Source organism: Pseudophryne corroboree, chromosome 6 (assembly GCF_028390025.1).
Source record: "Pseudophryne corroboree isolate aPseCor3 chromosome 6, aPseCor3.hap2, whole genome shotgun sequence".
NCBI lineage: Eukaryota > Metazoa > Chordata > Amphibia > Anura > Myobatrachidae > Pseudophryne > Pseudophryne corroboree.
Window position 1 is genome coordinate 827,171,594 of NC_086449.1, and position 22,377 is coordinate 827,193,970.

A 22,377-nucleotide genomic window follows, 5' to 3' on the forward strand; every position below is an offset into this window, starting at 1 on the left:
CTGCAATACTGGTATATAGTTATTGTTAACTAAAGGGTTATTGTTATGAGCCATCTGTTGAGAAGCTCAGTTGTATTTCATACTGTTAACTGGGTATAGTATCACGAGTTATACGGTGTGATTGGTGTGACTGGTATGAGTCTTACCCGGGATTCAAAATCCTTCCTTATTGTGTCAGCTCTTCCGGGCACAGTATCCTAACTGAGGTCTGGAGGAGGGTCATGGTGGGAGGAGCCAGTGCACACCAGGTAGTCCTAAAGCTTTCTTTAGTTGTGCCCAGTCTCCTGCGGAGCCGCTATTCCCCATGGTCCTTACGGAGTCCCAGCATCCACTACGGACTACGAGAAATAGATTTACCGGTGAGTAAAATCTTATTATATTAGAAATACATTAAATGTCTTCCAGACTGCCCTGCGGAGGACTGCACTACTATCATTTATGTTCTTCATAATATTTCTTTAAACGTCGCTCAGATAACCGCATATAAAATCCTGTATCAATTTAATTCTCATGGCGTTTGCTCATGGACGTGCCCGGGCAACACGCGGTACTACAGCTAGTAATAAACAACATAAATAATACATTACGACTCGAGTTGCTTAATGCAGTATATTCAGTAAATTTGAACCAAATGTAATATTATAACTGGACATTGTAAATTGTAAGACATAGGGCCTAATTCAGATCTGATCGCTGGGCTGCGTGTTTCGCTGTCCTCCAATCAGATAGTCACCGCCTACAGGGGGAGTGTATTTTCGCTGTGTAAGTGTGCGTTCCTATGTGTAGCAGAGCTGCTAAAAATCAGTTTGTGCCGTCCCTGCGCAGCCCAGGACTTACTCTTCCAGTGCCATGAGAACAGGCTGATCGGAGCCGGAGCTGACGTCACACACACTCCCTGAAAACGCTTGATCCCGCCTGCGTTTTTCTGTACACTCCCTGTATACGGTCAGCTGCCACCCACAAATGGCCTTTTTCCTGTCAATCACCTTGCGAACGCCCGTGTGAATGGATCCTTCGCACCATCCAGTCGCTGACTGGCGACGCCCATTATGGTTGTCCGGCACGTGTATGCATTGGGGCTCGAACGCTTGCGCAGTTAGTATCTGATCGCCCGCTGAGCGAAAATGCACAGCAGCGATCAGATCTGAATTACCTCCATAGTCAGGAAACTGGTGAAGGGTTTTCTGGTTATGGCCCTCATTCCGAGTTGATCGCTCGCAAGGCGAATTTAGCAGAGTTGCTCACGCTAAGCCGCCGCCTACTGGGAATGAATCTTAGCATCTTAAAATTGCGAACAAAGTATTCGCAATATTGCGATTACAAACTTCTTAGCAGTTTCAGAGTAGCTTCAGACTTACTCGGCATCTGCGATCAGTTCAGTGCTTGTCGTTCCTGGTTTGACGTCACAAACACACCCAGCGTTCGCCCAGACACTCTCCCGTTTCTCCGGCCACTCCTGCGTTTTTTCCGGAAACGGTAGCGTTTTTATCCACACGCCCATAAAACGCCATGTTTCCGCCCAGTAACACCCATTTCCTGTCAATCACACTACGTTCGCCGGAGCGATGAAAAAGCCGTGAGTAAAAACACTATCTTCATAGCAAAATTACTTGGCGCAGTCGCAGTGCGAACATTGCGCATGCGCACTAAGCTGAAAAACGCTGCGATGCGAAGAAATTTAACGAGCGAACGACTCGGAATGAGGGCCTATGTTGCTACAGTAATCTGACTGATTAATCAGTGATAAAATAACACACAGGGGGTCATTCCGAGTTGATCGCTAGCTGCATTCGTTCGCTGTGCAGCGATGAGGCCAAAAAACTGCACTTCTGCGCATGCGTATGCGGCGCAATGCGCGTATGCGTCGTACAATTGCAACGAACTATGTAGTTTCACACAAGGTCTAGCGAAGCTTTTCAGTCGCACTGGTTGCCGCAGAGTGATTGACATGAAGTGGGCGTTTCTGGGTGTCAACTGACCGTTTTTAGGGAGTGTTCGAAAAAACGCAGGCGTGCCAGGAAAAATACAGGTTTGGCTGGGCGAACGCAGGGCGTGTTTGTTACGTCAGATCAGGAACTGAATGGTCTGAAGTGATCGCAAGCGCTGAGTAGGTTTTGAGCTACTCTAAAACGGCACAAAAAAACTTTGTAACCGCTCTGCGATTCTTTCGTTCACCCTTCTGCTAAGCTAAAATACACTCCCAGAGGGCGGTGGTTTAGCGTTTGCACGGCTGCTAAAAACTGCTAGCGAGGGATCAACTCGGAATGACCCCCATAGACTCTTGCCAATAATGACAAACTTGTGACAAACAAAATAAATGTTTCTGCTAAATAAACTTTCTCTAAAGTCCTAGAGGATGCTGGGACTCCGTAAGGACCATGGGGATAGAAGGGCTCCGCAGGAGACATGGGCACTTTAAGAAAGACTTTGGATCTGGGTGTGCACTGGCTCCTCCCTCTATGCCCCTCCTCCAGACCTCAGTTTACTACTGTGCCCAGAGGAGCTGGGTGCTTTTCAGGGAGCTCTCCTGAGCTCCCTGACAGAAAGTATATTTGTTAGGTTTTTTATTTTTAGGGAGCTCTGCTGGCAACAGACTCCCTGCATCGAGGGACTGAGGGGAGAGAAGCAGACCTACTTCTGTGAGTTGAAAGACTCTGCTTCTTAGGCTACTGGACACCATTAGCTCCAGAGGGATTGGTACGCAGGATCTCACCCTCGCCGTCCGTCCCAGAGCCGCGCCGCCGTCCCCCTCGCAGAGCCAGAAGATAGAAGCCGGATGAGTATGAGAAGAAAAGAAGACTTCAGAGGTGACAGAAGACTCCTTGATCTTCACTTAGGTAACGCTCAGCACTGCAGCTGTGCGCCATTGCTCCCATACACCTCACATACGGCAGTCACTGTAAGTGTGCAGGGCGCAGGGGGGGCGCCCTGGGCAGCAGTTAAACCTCTTATTTGGCAAAAAAGGACATATATACAGCTGGAAACTGTATATATGTAAGAGCCCCCGCCAATTTTACACTATTTGAGCGGAACAGAAGCCCGTCGCCGAGGGGGCGGGGCTTCTCCCTCAGCACTCACCAGCGCCATTTTTTCTCCACAGCACTGCTGAGAGGAAGCTCCCCGGACTCTCCCCTGCTTATACCACGGTAGACAAGAGGGTTTGAAAAGAGAGGGGGGGGCACATAATTCGGCGCAGATAATATACAACAGCGCTACTGGGTAAACATTAAATTACTGTGTTTCTTCCTGGGTCATATAGCGCTGGGGTGTGTGCTGGCATACGCTCTCTGTCTCTCCAAAGGGCCTTGTGGGGGAACTGTCTTCAGAAAGAGCATTCCCTGAGTGTGTGGTGTGTCGGTACGTGTGTGTCGACATGTCTGAGGGAGAAGGCTATATTAAAGAGGAGCGGGAGCAAATGAATGTGGTGTCGCCGTCGACAGCGCCGACACCTGACTGGATGGATATGTGGAATGTTTTAAATGCTAGTGTAAACTCATTGCACAAAAGATTAGACAAAGCTGAAGCTATGGGACAGTCAGGGTGTCAACCCATGTCTGATCCTATGGCGCAGGGACCGTCGGGGTCTCAGAAGCGCCCACTATCCCAAATAGTTGACACAGATACCGACACGGATTCTGACTCCAGTGTCGACTGATGCAAAGTTACAGCCAAAATCTATTCGATATATGATTATGGCAATAAAATATGTTTTGCATATCACAGAGGAACCCCCTGTCCCTGACAAGAGGGTGCATATGTACAAGGAAAAGAAACCTGAGGTAACCTTTCCCCCCTCACATGAGCTGAACGAGTTATGTGAAAAAGCTTGGGAATCTCCAGACAAAAAACTGGAGATTTCCAAAAGGATTCTTATGGTGTATCCTTTCCCGCCAACGGACAGAGTACGATGGGAATCCTCCCCTAGGGTGGACAAAGCATTAACACGCTTATCCAAGAAGGTAGCGCTGCCATCCCAGGATACGGCTACCCTCAAGGATTCTGCTGACCGCAAACAGAAGGTTACCCTGAAGTCCATTTACACACATTCTGGTACCTTAGTCAGACCGGCAATCGCGTCGGCATGGGTCTGTAGTGCGGTAGTGGCATGGACAGATACCTTATCAGAGGAGATTGATACCCTAGATAAGGATACTGTTTTATTGACCCTGGAGCATATAAAAGATGCTGTCCTTTATATGAGAGATGCTCAAAGAGACATTAGTCTACTGGGCTCTAGAATAAACGCTATGTCGATTTCTGCTAGAAGAATCCTATGGACCCGGCAATGGACAGGTGATGCCGACTTGGAAAGGAATATGGAGGTTTTACCTTACAAGGGTGAGGAATTGTTTGGGGACGGTCTCTCGGACCTGGTCTCCACAGCTACAGCTGGTAAATCAAATGTTTTGCCTTATATTCCCTCACAGCCTAAGAGAGCACCGCATTATCAAATGCAGTCCTTTCGATCTCACAAAAACAAGAAAGTGCGAGGTGCGTCCTTTCTTGCCAGAGGTAGGGGCAGAGGAAAGAAGCTTCACAACTCAGCTAGTTCACAGGAACAGAAGTCCTCCCCGGCCTCTACAAAATCCACCGCATGACGCTGGGGCTCCACTGGAGGAGTCCGCCCCAGTGGGGGCACGTCTTCGAGTTTTCAGCCACATCCGGGTTCACTCACAGGTGGATCCCTGGGCAATAGAAATTGTTTCTCAGGGTTACAAGCTGGAATTCGAAGAGGTGCCTCCTCGCCGGTTTTTCAAATTGGCCCTACCATCTTCTCCCCAGGAAAGGGAGACAGTGTTAAATGCAATTCACAAATTGTGTCTTCAACAGATGGTGGTCAAAGTACCCCTGATCCAACAAGGAAGGGGATATTACTCGACCCTGTTTGTAGTCCTGAAACCGGACGGTTCGGTGAGACCCATATTAAATCTAAAATCCCTGAACCTATACTTGAAAAGGTTCAAGGTCAAGATGGAATCGCTAAGAGCGGTCATCGCCAGCCTGGAAGGGGGGGATCTTATGGTATCTCTGGACATAAAGGATGCATACCTTTATGTTCCCATTTATCCACCTCATCAGACTTACCTCAGATTTGCGGTACAGGATTGTCATTACCAATTTCAGACGTTGCCGTTTGGTCTTTCCACAGCCCCGAGAATTTTCACAAAGGTAATGGCAGAAATGATGGTGCTCCTGCGGAAGCAAGGTGTCACAATTATCCCGTACTTGGACGATCTCCTCATAAAGGCGAGATCAAGAGAGCAGTTGCTAAACAACGTATCACTTTCACTGAAAGTGTTACAGCAACACGGCTGGATTCTCAATATCCCGAAGTCGCAGTTGGTTCCTACGACTCGTCTGACTTTCTTGGGCATGATTCTGGACACGGACCAGAAAAGGGTTTATCTCCTGATAGAAAAGGCCCAGGAACTCATGACTCTGGTCAGGAACCTATTGAAACCAAGACAGGTCTCAGTGCATCACTGCACTTGAGTCCTGGGAAAGATGGTGGCATCATACGAAGCCATTCCCTTCGGCAGGTTCCATGCGAGGACTTTCCAATGGGACCTACTGGACAAGTGGTCCAGATCACATCTACAGATTCATCAGTTGATCACCCTATCCCCCAGGGCCAGGGTATCTCTCCTGCGATGGCTGCAGAGTGCTCACCTTCTAGAGGGCCGCAGGTTCGGCATTCAGGACTGGATCCTGGTGACCAGGTTAGGGAGCAGTCACACAGGGAAGAAATTTCCAAGGTCTTTGGTCAAGTCAAGAGACTTGTCTTCACATCAACATCTTGGAACTAAGGGCCATATACAACGCCCTACGTCAAGCGGAGACCTTACTTCGCGAGCGGTTCTGATACAGTCAGACAACGTCACTGCAGTAGCTCATGTAAACCGCCAAGGCGGCACAAGGAGCAGAGTGGCAATGGCGGAAGCCACCAGAATTCTTCGCTGGGCGGAGAATCATGTAAGCGCACTGTCAGCGGTGTTCATTCCGGGAGTGGACAACTGGGAAGCAGACTTCCTCGGCAGACACGACCTGCATCCGGGAGAGTGGGGACTTCATCAGGAAGTCTTCGCACAGATTGCAAGTCGGTGGGGACTGCCCCAAATAGACATGATGGCGTCCCGTCTCAATAAAAAGCTATAAAGGTATTGCGCCAGGTCAAGAGACCCCCGTGGGTGTTCCAGTCAGTCTATGTATTTCCTCCTCTTCCTCTCATACCCAAGGTGTTGAGAATAATAAGAAACAGAGGAGTGAGAACAATACTCATTGTTCCGGATTGGCCACGAAGGACCTGGTATCCGGATCTGCAGGAAATGCTCACAGAAGATCCGTGGCCTCTTCCTCTAAGACAGGACCTGTTGCAACAGGGTCCCTGTCTGTTCCAAGACTTACCACGGCTGCGTTTGACGGCATAGCGGTTGAATGCCGAATCCTAGCGGAAAAAGTATTCCGGATGAGGTCATTCCTACACTAATAAATGCTAGGAAGGACGTGACATCTAAACATTATCACCGAATATGTAGAAAATATGTTTCTTGGTGTGAGGCCAGGAACGCTCCTATGGAAGAATTCCATCTAGGCCGTTTTCTTCACTTCCTACAAACTGGAGTGAATTTGGGCCTAAAATTAGGCTCCATTAAAGTTCAGATTTCGGCCTTATCCATTTTCTTTCAAAAGGAATTGGCCTCTCTACCTGAAGTACAGACTTTTGTGAAGGGAGTACGGCATATTCAGCATCCTTTTTTTCCTCCGGTGGCGCCTTGGGACCTTAATGTGGTGTTAAGTTTCCTTAAGTCACATTGGTTTGAACCACTTCAAACAGTGGAGTTGAAATATCTCACTTGGAAGGTGGTCATGTTGTTAGCCTTAGCTTCGGCTAGGCGAGTTTCGGAATTAGTGGCTTTATCACATAAAAGCCCCTATCTGGTTTTCCATATGGATAGAGCAGAATTGCGGACCCGTCCTCAATTCCTACCTAAGGTGGTCTCATCCTTTCATATGAACCAACCTATTGTCGTGCCTGTGGCTACACGTGACTTGGAGGATTCCGAGTCCCTTGATGTGGTCAGGGCTTTGAAAATTTACGTGGCCAGAACGGCTTTGATCAGAAAAACAGAAGCACTGTTTGTGCTGTATGCAGCCAACAAGGTTGGCGGCCCTGCTTCAAAGCAGACTATTGCTCGCTGGATCTGTAACACGATTCAGCAGGCGCATTCTACTGCAGGATTGACGTTACCAAAATCGGTTAAGGCCCATTCCATTAGGAAGTTGGGCTCGTCTTGGGCGGCTGCCCTAGGGGTCTCGGCACTACAGCTGTGTCGAGCTGCTACTTGGTTGGGGTCAAACACCTTTGCAAGGCTCTATAAGTTTGATACCCTGGCTGAGGAGGACCTCCTGTTTGCTCAATCGGTGCTGCAGAGTCATCCGCACTCTCCTGCCCGTTTGGGAGCTTTGGTATAATCCCCATGGTCCTTACGGAGTCCCCAGCATCCTCTAGGACGTTAGAGAAAATAAGATTTTAAACCTGCCGGTAAATCTATTTCTCGTAGTCCGTAGAGGATGCTGGACGCCTGTCCCAAGTGCGGACTACTTCTGCAAGACTTGTATATAGTTATTGCTTACATAAGGGTTATGTTATAGTTTCATCGGTTTTGGACCGATGATATGTTGTTTCTTCATACTGTTAACTAGATAGTATATCACAAGTTATACGGTGTGATTGGTGTGGCTGGTATGAATCTTGCCCTTAGATTAACAAAAATCCTTTCCTCGTACTGTCTGTCTCCTCTGGGCACAGTTTCTCTAACTGAGGTCTGGAGGAGGGGAATAAAGGAGGGAGCCAGTGCACAACCAGATCTAAAGTCTTTCTTAAAGTGCCCATGTCTCCTGCGGAACCCGTCTATCCCCATGTTCCTTACGGAGTCCCAGCATCCTCTACGGACTACGAGAAAAAGATTTACCGGTAGGTTGAAAATCTTATTTCTCTATCGTCCTAGTGGATGCTGGGGTTCCTGAAAGGACCATGGGGAATAGCGGCTCCGCAGGAGACAGGGCACAAAAGTAAAGCTTTCCGATCAGGTGGTGTGCACTGGCTCCTCCCCCTATGACCCTCCTCCAGACTCCAGTTAGATTTTTGTGCCCGGCCGAGAAGGGTGCAATCTAGGTGGCTCTCCTAAAGAGCTGCTTAGAAAAAGTTTAGCTTAGGTTTTTTATTTTACAGTGAGTCCTGCTGGCAACAGGATCACTGCAACGAGGGACTGAGGGGAGAAGAAGTGAACTCACCTGCGTGCAGGATGGATTGGCTTCTTGGCTACTGGACATCAGCTCCAGAGGGACGATCACAGGTACAGCCTGGATGGTCACCGGAGCCGCGCCGCCGGCCCCCTTGCAGATGCTGAAGTAAGAAGAGGTCCAGAATCGGCGGCTGAAGACTCGTGCAGTCTTCTAAAGGTAGCGCACAGCACTGCAGCTGTGCGCCATTTTCCTCTCAGCACACTTCACACGCTGTCACTGAGGGTGCAGGGCGCTGGGGGGGGGCGCCCTGGGAGGCAAATGTAAACCTATATAAAGGCTAAAAATACCTCACATATAGCCCCCAGAGGCTATATGGAGATATTTAACCCCTGCCTGGATTCACAAAATAGCGGGAGACGAGCCCGCCGAAAAAGGGGCGGGGCCTATCTCCTCAGCACACAGCGCCATTTTCTCTCACAGAAAGGCTGGAGAGAAGGCTCCCAGGCTCTCCCCTGCACTGCACTACAGAAACAGGGTTAAAACAGAGAGGGGGGGCATTAATTGGCGATATTAATATATATATAAAGATGCTATAAGGGAGAAACACTTATATAAGGTTGTCCCTATATATATTATAGCGTTTTTGGTGTGTGCTGGCAAACTCTCCCTCTGTCTCTCCAAAGGGCTAGTGGGGTCCTGTCCTCTGTCAGAGCATTCCCGGTGTGTGTGCTGTGTGTCGGTACGTATGTGTCGACATGTATGAGGACGATGTTGGTGAGGAGGCGGAGCAATTGCCTGTAATGGGGATGTCACTCTCTAGGGAGTCGACACCGAAATGGGTGGCTTATTGAGAGAATTACGTGAGAAGGTCAACACGCTGCAAGGTCGGTTGACGACATGAGACGGCCGACAAACAATTAGTACCGGTCCAGGCGTCTCAGAAACACCGTCAGGGGCTTTAAAAACGCCAATTTACCTCAGTCGGTCGACACAGACACAGACACTGAATCCAGTGTCGACGGTGAATAAACAAACGTATTTCTCATTAGGGCCACACGTTAAGGGCAATGAAGGAGGTGTTACATATTTCTGATACTACAAATACCACAAAAAAGGGTATTATGTGGGAGTGAAAAAACTACCTGTAGTTTTTCTTGAATCAGATAAAATAAAATGAAGTGTGTGATGAAGCGCGGGGTTACCCCGATAGCAAATATTGGCGTTATACCCTTTCCCGCCAGAAGTTAGGGCGCGTTGGGAAACACCCCTTAGGGTGGATAAGGCGCTCACACGCTTATCAAGTGGCCTTATCGTCTCCAGATACGGCCGCCCTCAAGGAGCCAGCTGATAGGAAGCTGGAAAAATATCCTAAAAAGTATATACACACATACGGTGGTTATACTGCGACCAGCAATCGCCATCAGCCTGGAGATGCAGTGCTGGGTTGGCTTGGTCGGATTCCCTGACTGAAAATATATTATTGATATAGAGCATTTAATAGGATGCATTCTATATATATGTACGCGAGATGCACAGAGGGATATTTGCACTCTGGCATCAAGATAAGTGCGTTGTCCATATCTCCCAGAAGATGTCATGGACAAGACAGTGGTCAGGTGATACAGATCCCATACGGCACATGGAAGTATTGCCGTATAAAGGGAAGGAGTTAGTTGGGGTCGGTCCATCGGACCTGGGGACAACGGCAACAGCTGGGAAATCCAACCTTTTTACCCCAAGTTACATCTCAGCAGAAAAAGACACCGTCTTTTCAGCCTCAATCCTTCCGTTTCCATGAGGGCAAGCGGGCAAAAGGCCAGTCATATCTGCCCAGACATAGAGGTAAGGGAAGTAGACTGCAGCGGGCAGCCCCTTCCCAGGAAAGGAAGCCCTCCACCACGTCTGCCAAGTCCTCAGCAGGACGCTGGGGCCGTGCAAGCGGACTCAGGTGAGGTGGGGGGGTAGTCTCAAGAATCTCAGCGCGCAGTGGGATCACTCGCAAGTTGACCCCTAGATCGTACAAGTATTATCCCAGGGGTACAGATTGGAGAGTCGAGACATCTTTTCCTCGCAGGTTCCTGAAGTCTGCTTTACCAACGGCTTCCTCCGACAGGGAGGCAGTATTGGAAAAGATTCACAAGCTGTATTTCCAGCAGGTGATAATAAAAGTACCCCTCCTACAACAAGGAAAAGGGTATTAGTCTTCCACACTATATTGTGGTACTGAAGCCAGACGGCTTGGTGAGACGTAGTCTAAATCTGAAATCTTTGAACACTTACATAAAAAGGTTCAAATCAAGATGGAGTCACTCAGAGCAGTGATAGCGAACCAAAAAGGGGACTATATGGTGTCCTTGGACATCAAGGATTACCTCCATGTCCAAATTTGTCCTTCGCAACAAGGATACCTCTGGTTCGTGGTACAGAACTGTCAATATCAGTTTCAGACGCTGCCGTTGAAGTATCCACGGCACCCCGGGCCTTTACCAGGGTAATGGCCGAAAAGATGATTCTTCAAAGAAAGAAGGCATCTTAATTATCCCTTACTTGGACGATATCCTGAAAAGGGCAAGTTCAAGAGAACAGTTGGACGTCGGAAGAGCACTATCTAAAGTAGTTCTACGACAGCACGAGTGGATTTTAAATATTCCAAATATCGCAGCCGTTTTCCGACGATACGTCTGCTGTTCCTAGGAATGATTCTGGGCATAGTCCAGAAAAAGGTTTTCTCCTGGAGGAGAAAGCCAGGGAGTTATCCGACCTAGTCAGAAACCTCCTAAAACCAGACCAGGTATCAGTGCATCAATGCACAGGAGTCCTGGGAAAAATGGTGGCTTCTTACGAAGCGATTCCATTCGGCAGATCTCACGCAAAAAAAAAAAATAATTTTTTTTTCAGGGGGATTTGCGGGACGAATGGTCCGGATCGCATCTTCAGATGCATCAGCGGATAATCCTGTCTCCAAGGACAAGGGTGTCTCTTCTGTGGGGGCTGCAGAGTGCTCATCTTCTAGAGGGCAGCACGTTCAGCATTCAGGACTGTGTTCTGGTGACCACGGATGCCAGCCTGAGAGGCTGGGGAGCAATCACACAGGGAAGAAATTTCCAAGGAAGTGTGGTCAAGTCTGGAGATTTCTCTCCACATGAATATACTGGAGCTAAGGGCAATTTACAATGCTCTGAGCCTAGGAAGACCTCTGCTTCAAAGTCAACCGGTGCTGATCCAGTAGGACATCATCATACCAGTCGCCCACGTTAACAGACGGGGCGACACAAGAAGCAGGAGGGCAATGATAGCAAGGACTTTTCGCTGGGCGAAAAATCATGTGATAACACTGTCAGCAGTGTTCATTCCGGGAGTGGACAACTGGGAAGATTTCCTCAGCATGTATGAATTCCACCCGGAAAAGTGGGAACTTAATCTGGAAGTTTCCACATGATTGTAAACCGTTGGGAAAGACCAAAGGTGATTATGACGGTGTCCCACATGAAGCGCCAGGTCAAGAGACACTCAGGCAATAGCTGGGACGCTCTGGTAACACCGAGGGTGTACCAGTCGGTGTATGTGTTCCATCCTCTGCCTTTCATACCCAGTGTATTGAGAATGATAGGAAGGAGAGGAGTAAGTACTATACTCGTGGCTCCGGTTTGGCCAAGAAGGACTTGGTACCCGGAACTTCTAGAGATACTAAGAAGGGTCTTGATTCAGCAAGAATCATGGCCCTCATTCCGAGTTGTTCGCTCGCAAGGCGATTTCAGCAGAGTTACACACGCTAAGCCGCCGCCTACTGGGAGTGAATCTAAACTTCTTAAATGTGCGACCGATGTATGCGCATTATTGCGATCACAAACGAGTTAGCAGTTTTTGAGTAACTCCAGACTTACTCTGCCTGTGCGATCAGTTCAGTGCTTTTCGGTCCCGGCTGACGTCATAAACACACCCAGCGTTCGGCCAAGCACTCCCACCGTTTCTCCAGACACGCCTGCGTTTTTTCCGGAAACGGTAGCGTTTTGAGTCACACGCCCTTAAAACGCCGTGTTTCCGCCCAGTAACACCCATTTCCTGTCAATCACATTACGATCGCCGGAGCGATGAAAACACCGTGAGTAAAAGTACTAACTTCATAGTAAAGTTACTTGGCGCAGTCGCAGTGCGAACATTGCGCATGCGCACTAAGAGAATTTTCACTGCGATGCGATGAAAAATACCGAGCGAACAACTCGGAATGAGGGCCCATGTCTGTTCCAAGATTTACCGCAGCTGCGTTGACGCCAGGGCAGGTGAACGCCGGATCCTAAGGGAAAAAGGCATTCCGGAAGAGGTCATCCCTACCCTGGTCAGAGCCAGGAAGGAGGTGACCGCACAACATTATCACCGCTTAGGTGAAAATATGTGTCATGGTGTGAGGCCAGGAAGGCTCCACGGAAGAATTTCAACTAGGTTAATTCCTACATTTCCTGCAGACAGGAGTGTCTATGGGTCTCAAATTGGGGTCCATTAAGGTTCAAATTTCGACCTGTCGATTTTCTTCCAGAAAAGAAATTGGCTTCAGTTCCTGAAGTCCAGAAGTTTGTTAAGGGAGTATTGCATATACAACCCCCCTTTGATGTCTCCAGTGGCACTGGGAGATCTCAACGTAGTTTTGGGATTCCTAAAATCACATTGGTTTAAAACAACTCAAATCTGTGGATTTGATATATCTCACATGGAAAGTGGCCATGCTGTTGGTCCTGGCCGGGGCCAGGCGAGTGTCAGAATTGGCGGCTTTGTCTCACAAAGCCATATCTGGTTGTCCATTCGGACAGAGCAAAGCTGGGACTCGTCCCCAGTTTCTCCTTAAGGTGGTGTCAGCGTTTCACCTGAACCAGCTTATTGTGGTACCTGCGGCTACTAGGGACTTGGAGGACTCCAAGTTGCTGGATGTTGTCAGGGCCCTGAAAATATAGTTTCCAGGTCGGCTGGAGTCAGGAAATCTGACTTGCTGTTTATCCTGTATGCACCCAACATGCTGGGTGCTCCTGCTTTTAAGCAGTCGATTGCTCGTTGGATTGGTAGCACAATTCAACTTGCACATTCTGTGGCAGGCCTGCCACAGCCTAAATCTGTTAAGGCCCATTCCACAAGGAAGGTGGGCTCGTCTTGGGCGGCTGCCCGAGGGGTCTCGGCATTACAACTCTGCCGAGCAGCTACGTGGTCGGGGGAGAACACGTTTGTAAAATTCTACAAATTTGATACCCTGGCAAAAGAGGACCTGGAGTTCTCTCATTCGGTGCTGCAGAGTCATCCGCACTCTCCCGCCCGTTTGGGAGCTTTGGTATAATCCCCATGGTCCTTTCAGGAACCCCAGCATCCACTAGGACGATAGAGAAAATAAGAATTTACTTACCGATAATTCTATTTCTCGGAGTCCGTAGTGGATGCTGGGCGCCCATCCCAAGTGCGGATTATCTGCAATACTTGTACATAGTTATTGCTAACTAAATCGGGTTATTGTTATTGTGAGCCATCTTTTCAGAGGCTCCCCTGTTATCATACTGTTAACTGGGTTCAGATCACAGGTTGTACAGTGTGATTGGTGTGGCTGGTATGAGTCTTACCCGGGATTCAAAATTCCTCCCTTATTGTGTACGCTCGTCCGGGCACAGTATCTAACTGGAGTCTGGAGGAGGGTCATAGGGGGAGGAGCCAGTGCACACCACCTGATCGGAAAGCTTTACTTTTGTGCCCTGTCTCCTGCGGAGCCGCTATTCCCCATGGTCCTTTCAGGAACCCCAGCATCCACTACGGACTCCGAGAAATAGAATTATCGGTAAGTAAATTCTTATTTTTTATATGCTCCCTGCAAATACATTTTCAGATTATTTAAAGATCTTTACAGTTTTCCCAAAAAATCATATTGTACCTTTAATATACCAAGCCTACATCGTCAACGTACTTTACCAAGCTGGGGGCTTCAGAGGACCCCACGGTTGTTTCTCAAGTGTTTGATGCGGTAAATTACAAAAATTATGTTTTTGGGGTTTCTGAAGGGATACGTTCATTACAGTGTATAAATGTTTACATCCAATTGGATACTGTATATTCTTGTAAAAAGGTTATATCATTTTACTACGGTAACAATACATCACTATTCATCTGTTGCCATCGCTACAGTCCTTAGCGCATGTCACACTGGTGGTTGTTTTCCTGTATTTCTCACATATAAAACGTTCTGCATTTGTAACGTAGTATACCAAGCGGGGTCCCGGGGGACCCCAATTGTGTTTTTTATTATTTACGTTTAAAAAACCCCAAACATTTTCTAAGCCTAATTACACAGTATTATCTTAATCCGATGCGGGATACATAGAAAAATTAGGATTAAAATAGTTGTTATAGATACGGCAGGATCACAAAAAATAACATTCTGGCGTCCTCAGAAGACCCCCATTGGTATACTAAGGGTTAAGGGAGGTACACACGGTGAGATCCATGCTCTGGGGCTAATTCAGATTTGATTGCTAGCAGGTGCTTTATGCTCTGCTGCGATCAGATAGTCGCCGCCTATGAGGGGAGTGTATTTTAGCTGTGCATGTGTACGATCGTATGCGTAGCCGAGCTGTACAAACAGATTTTGTGCAGTCTCTGCGCAGCCCAGGACTTACTCAGCCGCTGCGATCACATCAGCCTGTTCAGGACCGGAGCTGACATCAGGATCCCTCCCTGCTAACTCATGGACACGCCTGCGTTTTCCCAAACACTCCCTGAAAACGGTCAGTTGCCACCCACAAACGCCCTCTTCCTGACAATCTCCTTGCGATCGCCTGTGCGAACGGATCCGTCGCACAAACCCATCGCTGAGCGCCGATCCGCTTTGTACCCGTGCGATGCGCTTGCACATTACGGTGCATACGCATGCGCATTTTAGACCTGACCGCCTGCTGTACGAAAAATGCAGCCTAGCGATCAGGTCTGAATTACCCCCTTCATTTTTAAGCAATCTGACCAGATTACTTAGAAATTAAGCACAGATCTCTCCGTGTGTATGCCCATAGCAATAGTGATGCGCGGCCCCGCGAATCGCTATTGCCGGTTGTCGATTGTGCCTGCATGCACAATTGCATGCACAATTGTGTGAAGTGAGCATCCCCCCGTCCCCCCACCTCGCTCAGCACACATCACAATGAGCGTTGAAAAGGGGGGGAGATGTGTGCTGAGCGGTGTGTGCTAGATTGCTTAGCACACATCTCCCCCGGGGCTTTAGTGTAACTGAGCCTGTGGATATAATCTAAGTGACCCATACCTCCCAACATGACCCTCTCAAGGAGGGACACAATGCTCTGCTTCTGGACCTTTCACTTAATGTATGATTGTCTGCACCTGTGTTGAACAGGTTAATGGATAAGAAAGGCGTTTCAGCACAGGTGATGGCAATCATAAATTAAAAGGGAAGTCCAGGAGAAGAGCATTTTCTCCCTCCTGGAGAGGGTCATGTTGCGAGGTATGGTGACAGCTCAGCCTCGCCCTGTGTGCAGAATGTGACCTCACTGAAATATGAGAGAGTGTCAGAGTTCACTTCCGTTTATCTCTCCTGCTGCCAGCTATGGCGTCTGCTGATGTGAGACAGGAGCTGAACTGTTCCATCTGTCTGAGCATTTTTACAGATCCTGTAATCCTGAGATGTGGCCACAACTTCTGCCGGGTCTGTATTGATCGAGTGCTGGATACACAGGAAGGGTCTGGAGTTTATACCTGTCCTGACTGCAGAGCAGAGTGTCAGGAGCGTCCTGCACTGATACGGAACATTCCTCTGTGTAACATAGTGGGGAGTTTCTGGTCTACTCGGCCAGATCAAGAGGAGACTGGGATCTTCTGCACTTACTGTATTCACTCAACTGTACCCGCTGCTACATCCTGTCTGCATTGTGAGGCTTCTCTGTGTGATAATCACCTGAGAGTACACAGCAAGTCACCAGAGCACGTCTTATCTGATCCCACTACTTCACTGGGGAACAGGAAATGCTCTGCACATAAGAAGGTCCTGGAGTATTACTGCACTGAAGACGATGTCTGTATCTGTGTATCTTGCAGTTTGGCCGGAGAACACCAGGGACACCTGGTGGATATGCTGGATGAGGCCTCTGAGAAGAAGAAGGAGAAGCTGAGAGATGTTCTTCAGAAACTGACCACAAAGAGAGCGGAAACTGAGAAAAGTGTCCAGAGTCTGAAGGAGCGCAGGAGAGAAGGTCAGGGAAAAGCAGCTGATGTAACAGAGACAGTCGCTGCCCTGTTTAGAGACCTCAGGAGACAGCTGGATGACCTGGAGAAGAGAGTCCTGAGTGAGATCTCCAGACAGGAACAGCGCGTTTCACTCTCAGTCTCTGATCTGATCCGGCAGCTGGAAATAAAGAAGGAAAAGCTGTCCAGGAAGATGCGTCACATTGAGGAGCTGTGTAACATGTCTGATCCAGTGACTGTCTTACAGGAAGCAGACACAGGGTACTTGTATAATACTGAGGACACAGACAGACATAGCAACCAGGTCCATGGTGGAGAAGATCTGGATGTGGGTATCATCTCAGAGACAACACGCAGAGGATTATCTAATGTAATAACATGTATAAATATGGGAATCTATATGCAGGATGCTACAGACATATTACTGGATGTAACCACAGCTGGTAATAAGATACAGATATCAGGTGACAGGAAAACTGCATCCAGGTCAGATATAAACCAGAATCACCCAGTAACACCAGAGAGATTTCAGTGTCCTCAGGTAATAAGCACCAGGACATTCTCCTCGGGGCGACATTACTGGGAGGTGGATGTTAGTAAATCACAAAGCTGGAGGGTGGGGATGTGTTATCTCAGTATAGGCAGGAAAGGATGTAAGTCATACATTGGAGGAAATAACAAGTCCTGGTGTCTGTGTAGGGATAATAATCAGTACTCAGTGATACATGGCAAGAAAGAGATCTGTTTAATAGACTATTGTCCGTGTGACAGAGTGAGGGTATATCTGGATTATGAGGCAGGACAGCTGTCATTTTATGCTCTATCTGACCCAATCAGACACTTACACACCTACACTGCCGCCCTCACTGAGCCCCTCCATGCTGCATTATGGGTACAGAGAGGTTGTATAATGATATCTGGTTGAGAGAGCTGGGAGAAATCACCATACTAAATCTGCCCAGAGACTGGTGACATCACAGAGAGAGGTATTTGATTGGTGTAACATTCAGCCACAGATTGAGGCGGTGGGTGGGGGTACAGCAGAGCTCCTCCCCATATATAACCACAACACCAGAGTGCCTGGATGTGCTCCCTTAATGGTGTGTTAGAAACTGTCATTAAAAATATATAATTATACCTCTCTGGGATTTTTCCACCTCTGGCTCACTGACAGCTGTGATTGGCTGCAATATCTGTCTGTCAGCCCCTGTTAAACCTATTACTGCAGTCACTTGCTCCTATTGGCTTTGATGATGTCTCTGTGTAGCTCCTCCTACTTGAAATTATAATAATAAAAGATGGGTTGTGCCACAACTCCAAGCATGCCTTATTGCTTTGCTGTGTTAATAATATATATCATTTGCAGCATCCATAAATATAATAAATATTATTTTCTCTTAAATATTACTAATATTATTTTCAGGCCCGCCATCAGGGGGGTGCTGCGGGCACAGCTGTCCCGGGCCAGGCCTCTCTAATAGAGAGGGGAGTCCCTGGGCCGCTCATGCCACCGCCGCCTCTCTCCCTCCCGCTGCCGCTGTCCATCCCCGTCCCCATGGCAGGTTCCATTGAGAATGTCCCTCTCAAGATGGCCACCGCCTCAGAGTAGACAGTAATTAAAGATACTAGAGCAAGCACTAGTATCTTCAATAACTGTGTCCTATGAGGCGGCGGCCATTTTGGGAGGGACATTTTCAGTCTTTTTTTACTAGAAGCAGCAGAACAGTGTTGCGGCGGTAACAGCTGTGGCGGCAGGGGGGAGAGAATCCCCTGACAACAAGCAGAACCCTGACAACGAGCAGGTACTGCATATTATGGTGACAAGGGGATTAATGGGGGAACAGGAGAGGGGAGGGGGATGTGTATTAGATTGTGCATACCTCCCAACATGGGGGGTCATTCTGACCCGTTCGCTCGCTGCTTTTTCTCGCAGCCGAGTGAACGGGTCCCTACTGCACATGCACCGGCTCCGTAGTGCACCGGCGCCTGCCAGATGGCTAAAGGCCGTAGCAGGGCTGCGATCGCCTCTGCCTGATTGACAGGCAGAGGCAGACGTGGGCAGGAGGGGGCGGAACGGCGGCGTTTGCCCGTTGTTTCGTGGGCGCGGTCCAGCCAACGCAGGCATGGCCGGACCGAATGGGGGGCAGGCCGCAGCGGCTGTGTGACGTCACATGTAGCCGCTGCGGGCCAGGGAGCGATGAGTAGCTCCCGGCCAGCACGCTGAAGCTGCGCTGGTCGGGAGCTACTCTTGAATTGCAAAGGCATCGCCGCTGTGCGATGCCTTTGCACTTCTGCGGAGGGGGGGTGAGCGGCACTGATATGCGGGCCAGACTAGCCCTGTGCTGGGCGTCCCCCCGCATGGCAGGGAAGATGATCGTAGCTGAGCTAAATTTAGCACAGCTACGATTAACTCGGAATGACCCCCATGGCCCATTCCATTAGGTACAAAATGCTCTCTACCTGGACTTCCCTCTTAATATATGATTGGCATCACCTGCGTTGAACTATTTAATTAATAAGAAATGTATTTCAACACAGGTGATTGCAATCATAAATTAAGAGTGAAGCCCAGGTAGAGAGCATTTTGTCCCTCCTGGAGTGGGTCATGTTGGGATGTATAGATTCTGTATGTTAAATTTAAACCAATGGTGTATATAAGATTTAAACTAATAGTTTGGTAATGCCTGGGTACTGTTTATAGCTCCACCTAATTGAGAATTAACTATTTTATCAAGTTTTCCTGTAGTGGAACAAATACAACTTAACAACCTAAAAATACAAATAGAAAAATAAAAGCTATATTTTATCTTGCAAGAATGCAATAGCAGCAGCCTCTGTATTACTTACACACTGGGACAGGACTCAGGAGGAATCTCTGTGTTTCTCTCTGTCTGGACCCGAATGCTCTCATTAGATAACAGGTTATACAGATGGGGAGGAGGAGAAGCTGGAATCCCTGGGCCAGTTACAGCTCTCGCCCCCATCCTATCTCTCCTCTGGTCAGGAAACTCCCATCAGTAGCTCATGAAACCTGATACTCCTATGTCTCTGCCTACACTGCATACTGTCCGGCTGCCTGGTTATGCTGCCACACAAGAGGGAGACTAGGGCCACACCCCTCCATGGGCTGACAATTACCAGCAGTGGTGCGCACATTATTTATCTAGCTGTGTATACATAAGGAGACGCACCTCTCTAGTGATAAATAAAAAACTGTTTGGTCTCTTTTCTAAATATAACCTCCTGTCAAACTTTCATTATTTCTTGTACATCTCATCTATCACGTAGCTGACATGTAATAAATCTGCCATCTTATTGTCTTTGGGGTGAGCGCTCTCTGAGGACACGCCCACGCAATCAACTGCATCACCCTACAGAAATCAGCAGGTTAACAAAGCAAAGTGCAAATATATAATCCTTCCACACACTGTAACACGCTGACACAGTTATACAGCACCATATCTGAGGCAGATTGTATTCATGTACGTGATACACAACACGCTGCAAACAGGAGCGAGAAAAACGGCATCTGACCGCGACATCTCTCCATAGAGACCAATGTTCTCTATCTGAGTGTCCTCCTCTCTCACCTTCATCTGATAATAATGGAGGAGAAAGGTAGTTATCTCACCCTTCTCACTGTGCTACAGTATTCTCCCCACAGCTGTGACAACTATTATACTATATTAAGGGTTCTATTTACTAAGCCTTGAATGGAAATAAAGTGGACGGAGATAAAATACTAGCCAATCAGCTCCTAACTGTCATGTCACAGGCTGATTTATTTTGGTAGGAGCTGGTTGGTTGGTACTTTATCTCCATCCACTTTATCTCCATCCAAGTCTTTGTAAATAGACCTCATAGTTACACAATAATGCTAAACATTACTTAATTGGGGTCCAGCATATTTTCCAGTTTGGCAGGCCCACTGATGTAGTGTCCATCACATCTCCCAGTCTGGTGGGTACCCCGATGTAGTGTCCAGCACATCTCCCAGTCTGGTGGGTCCCCCGATGTAGTGTCCAGCACATCTCCCAGTCTGGTGGGTACCCCAATGTAGTGTCCAGCACATCTCCCAGTCTGGCGGGTCCCCCGATGTAGTGTCCAGCACATCTCCCAGTCTGGTGGGTCCCCCGATGTAGTGTCCAGCACATCTCCCAGTCTGGTGGGTCCCCCGATGTAGTGTCCAGCACATCTCCCAGTCTGGTGGGTCCCTCGATGTAGTGTCTAGCATATCTCCCAGTCTGATGGCCCCACTGGTATAGTGTCCAGCACATCTCTAGTCTGTTGGGTCCCCTGATGTAGTGTCCAGCACATCTCCCAGTCTGGTGGGTCCCCCGATGTGGTGTCCAGCACATATCCCAGTCTGGTGGGTCCCTCGATGTAGTGTCCAGCATATCTCCCAGTCTGATGGGTCCCCTGATGTAGTGTCTAGCATATCTCCCAGTCTGGCAGGTCTCCTGATGTAGTGTCCAGCACATCTCTCAGTATGGCAGACCCCCTGATGTAGTGTCCAGCACATCTCCCAGTCTGGTGGGTCCCCTGATGTAGTGTCCAGAATATCTCCAAATCTGGCAGGCCCCCTTATATAGTGTACAGCACATCTCACAGTCTGGTGGTTCCCTTGATGTAGTGTCCAGCACATCTCTAGTCTGTTGGATCCTCTGATGTAGTGTCCAGCATATCTCTAGTCTGTTGGGTCCTCTGATGTAGTGTCCAGCATATCTCTAGTCTGCTGGATCCTCTGATGTAGTGTCCAGCATATCTCTAGTCTGTTGGATCCTCTGATGTAGTGTCCAGCATATCTCTAGTCTGTTGGATCCTCTGATGTAGTGTCCAGCATATCTCTAGTGTGTTGGGTCCTCTGATGTAGTGTCCACCATATCTCTAGGCTGTTGTGTCCTCTGATGTAGTGTCCACCATATCTCTAGTGTGTTGGGTCCTCTGATGTAGTGTCCACCATATCTCTAGTCTGTTGGATCCTCTGATGTAGTGTCTAGCATATCTATTTACATCATGTCCTAGATTTATGGCATGTCGGTATGCTCTGCCTGTTTAATACTTAAGCCATTTTATTGCTAGGTCTGTATTGGGTGGGCAGTGGGGGGTAGTTATTAATCAGTGAGCACATCTGCCTGCATCTCTATTTAAATATCATGCCAAGACTGTAGGTCTCATCGCTGTACAGCAGAGGTCCCCAAACTTGGTCCTCAAGGCACTCTAACAGTCCAGGTGTACCTCATGAGTTTTCCCTCCATCTCCAATTGCTGGTCACCACCATGTTGGTCCAATCAGGTGATTGGCCAAACTCCAATAGGAGACCAGTCTGCAGTCACATTATGCCCACAGCCTATCCCTGATCTTCCAGGATTATTAAGGGACTTCCTTGAGATACAAGGTGCCAGTGCAATGTTGTCCACAGTCTAGGTGTGTGATAATTCCAGGAGCTCCTACAGATTCTTGTGTTTCATAGTGACTCCAAGTGCAGTCATACTACACTCCTGGTTCTCTTTCAGTTGTACCATCGGTTCCAGTCTGATAACCAGTACCATAAGTTCCCCTACGTGCTCCTGTTATTTTGGTTTTATCTTGGTGATCCAGCATCCAGTACCATTCTGGTTTCTGCTATCTCCTTCCACCCATGGTATTCTGGTATCAGTACTCGGAGGGCCGCGACCTGCCTGTCGGGCACAGCTAATCCCAAACTCCCTTGCATGGGTCCCTGGTGAAGACCACTGGCGCGTTATATTCTATGCCTTTGTACCAGGTCTCAGTCAATTCCCACATTCCAGCCAGCATCTTCATCTATTCTGCATCCACACCGGCTCCATTCCAGAGACTACAGTATTCCAGTTGTAGTCCAGTTACTGCAGCATTCCAGTGACTTCAGCTATCGCATTTTATCTGCCTGCA

The 22,377-nt window shown here is 48.3% G+C and overlaps 1 protein-coding gene across 1 annotated transcript; it reads left to right on the top strand.

Annotated features, from left to right (window-relative positions):
- The first annotated feature begins 15,829 nt into the window (after nt 1–15,829).
- Nucleotides 15,830–17,827, top strand: LOC134935811 (E3 ubiquitin/ISG15 ligase TRIM25-like). Its single transcript, XM_063930633.1, has one exon. The coding sequence runs from the start codon at nt 15,830–15,832 to the stop codon at nt 17,387–17,389; it is 1,560 nt and encodes a 519-aa protein (XP_063786703.1). The 3' UTR covers nt 17,390–17,827.
- Nucleotides 17,828–22,377: the final 4,550 nt, after the last annotated feature.